Source organism: Verticillium alfalfae, genomic scaffold, assembly GCF_000150825.1.
Source record: "Verticillium alfalfae VaMs.102 supercont1.7 genomic scaffold, whole genome shotgun sequence".
In the NCBI taxonomy this organism is placed as follows: domain Eukaryota; kingdom Fungi; phylum Ascomycota; class Sordariomycetes; order Glomerellales; family Plectosphaerellaceae; genus Verticillium; species Verticillium alfalfae.
Genome location: NW_003315032.1, coordinates 655200 through 657621, shown reverse-complemented (window position 1 = coordinate 657621; position 2422 = coordinate 655200). Strand labels below are relative to the sequence as shown.

The 2422-nt window shown below is 57.8% G+C and overlaps 2 protein-coding genes across 2 annotated transcripts in view; both read left to right on the top strand.

The window, feature by feature from the left end:
* Nucleotides 1-360, top strand: part of VDBG_06022 (conserved hypothetical protein) — a gene marked incomplete at both ends in the record, with an annotated part of 1440 nt that extends 1080 nt beyond the window's left edge. Inside the window, one exon of the mRNA XM_003003534.1 lies at nucleotides 239-360. Coding sequence (XP_003003580.1) covers nucleotides 239-360 — 122 coding nt within the window. The remainder of the gene's footprint in view (nucleotides 1-238) is intronic.
* Nucleotides 361-1104: 744 nt separating this feature from the next.
* Nucleotides 1105-2327, top strand: VDBG_06021 (ARP2/3 actin-organizing complex subunit Sop2; the record flags this gene model as incomplete). Its single annotated transcript, XM_003003533.1, has 3 exons — nucleotides 1105-1327; nucleotides 1389-2216; nucleotides 2287-2327. The coding sequence occupies 3 exons, from the start codon at nucleotides 1105-1107 to the stop codon at nucleotides 2325-2327; spliced, it is 1092 nt and encodes a 363-aa protein (XP_003003579.1).
* Between the last annotated feature and the right edge of the window lie 95 nt (nucleotides 2328-2422).

The following is a 2422-nucleotide window of genomic DNA, read 5'->3' as shown; positions in this document are numbered from 1 at the left end:
TGGTCTCTTGTCCTCTTTCCGCCCCCGGGCGGCCTCCGAAGCGCGCAATCCTTCAATGGTTGTGTTCGCGGCGGGCGCCGGCTTAGCAAGCCGTTCCAGAGCGCTGGCGCGTTGAAGATGCTCTGCTGCAGTGATGTGACCTCAACCTTGGCGGCGCCCGTCTTGGGCAGCTCAAAGTTAGGGTCGAGCCTGGCGATGAAGTCCGACTTGCTCTTGGCGTACTGGATTCTCTGTGTAGGAACAACGTCAGTACGGGGCCACCCCGGGGATGTGTATGACTTCAGTATGAGTGAACGTACGAGTGGGCGACCGAGAAACTCGAATCCCTCCAGCGACCTCATGGCTTGTGTCGCTGTCTGAATATCGCGGTAGGTGATGTGCGCCTGGCCGCGCATCTTCATGGTCTTCATCGCGACAATGTCGAGCACGGGGCCGTAGGTCGAGAAGAGCAGGTACAATTCGGTGCGTAAGTCGGGTTTCTGGATCTTTGCTGAAGGGAGGTTCGTGATGTAGAGCCTGCCTGGTGTCAGCGAGCCTTTGTGGTGCCTATCTGACAGCTTCAACATACGTCTGGTTAGGTGCGATCGGGGTCACCTTGGTGGGGAGGGAGGCATTGGGCGGAAGACCGCGGGGAGGGGCAACGGCAGCCATGGCGGTGGATGGCGGACGAGCTGGCGCAAGTCCTCTTGACTCGAAGAAATCTGTCCGTCGAAATACTGCGATTGTTCTTGATGCGTTGTCACGCCGTGCGTCGTCGTGGTCGTGTGCTTCTGGGTGTTGCGCCGAGGCTGTCGAAAGTTCGCGGTGAAGAGAAATCCCATGCTCATCCGGCAGCGCCAATCGAAGTCAGCATCCGACCCCAGCTCAACTCAAGGCTAACCTGGACTCCCAGGGTGCGGCTAGCGCCTTGAGCTACGTAACCCCTCAGCGGCGCAGCCCCACCAAGCTTGACTTGTGGTGTCCATGTTCTGGCAGCACTGAACACCATCTGCGAACCCAGCCTGCATCATCACTGTCCGAATTCATCCTCCACCATTACTCACCCTCCCTGAACATACGCAGTGGTAGTAGAGAGCTACTCCTACCGCACAGATAGTAATCATCATGGCTGCTCCCGAAATCCACCATCTCTTCCACAACCCCATTGCCGACCACTCCTTCTCGGCTGACCGCTCGACTCTCGCCATCGCCCGCGACTCGACAATCGAACTCTACGGAAAGGCAGGCAGTGCTTTCAAGCTGAAGGATGAGCTGAAGGGCCACGACAAGAGGGTCACCAGCGTTGACATTGCCCCCAACAGCGGTCGCATCGTTACCTGTTCGCAAGGTCAGCGACCCCCGGCCACCCCACACAACAGGGTCCAACATGACGCTGACGTCCTTCCTAGATCGTAATGCCCTCGTCTGGGAGCCCTCTCCCTCCGGCTACAAGCCGACTCTTGTGCTTCTGCGCATCAGTCGCGCCGCGACATTCGTCCGCTGGTCGCCCGACGAGACCAAATTCGCCGTCGGTTCCGGCGACCGCCTCATTGCCGTTTGCTATTTCGAGGAGGAAAACGACTGGTGGGTGTCGAAGCACCTGAAGAAGCCCATCCGCAGCACCATCACTTCGGTTGCTTGGCACCCCAACTCGGTGCTCCTCGCTGCCGGATCTGCGGATGCTCACGCTCGTGTCTTCTCTGCCTTTATCAAGGGCAACGACGCCAGGCCCGAGCCCAGTGTTTGGGGCGAGAGGCTTCCCTTCAATACTGTCTGCGGAGAGTACCTCAACAACTCTGCAGGCTGGGTTCACTCTGTTGCCTTCTCGCCCAGCGGAGATGCCCTTGCATTCACCGCCCATGACAGCAGCATCACGGTTGTCTACCCCAACGGCGCCGACCAGCCCCCCAAGGCTGTTCTCAACATCGCGACCCAGCTTCTTCCCTTCATGAGCCTCCTGTGGAGTTCCGAGGACGAGATCATCGCTGCTGGCTACGACTGCGAGGCGTTTCGCTTCCAGGGAGGCGAGAGTGGCTGGCAGCTGGCGGGCAGCCTTGAGTCCAAGGGCCGCCCTGGCCTTGGCGAGGCGCGTGAAGAGTCTGCCCTCAACATGTTCAGGCAGATGGATCTCAAGGGCAAGACTCAGGACGACACCAAGCTCAAGACGGTTCACCAGAACACCATTTCGACCATTCGTGCCTACGAATCTTCTGGTGGCAACGTCACTAAGATTAGCTGTAAGTGCTTTTTGAAAGAGTTCTCCTTTCCTTGTTTCACAATGTCATTGAATACTGACCTGCCATGCAGCCACTGGCGTCGATGGAAGGATTGTCATCTGGTCCATCTAGACTAGCTATCTAGTTAGCAATGAAAGCCTTTGATGTTTCAGGGACACCGATTCAGTATCAGACGTCTATAAGATGCACTGCTTCTCTGAGCTGGA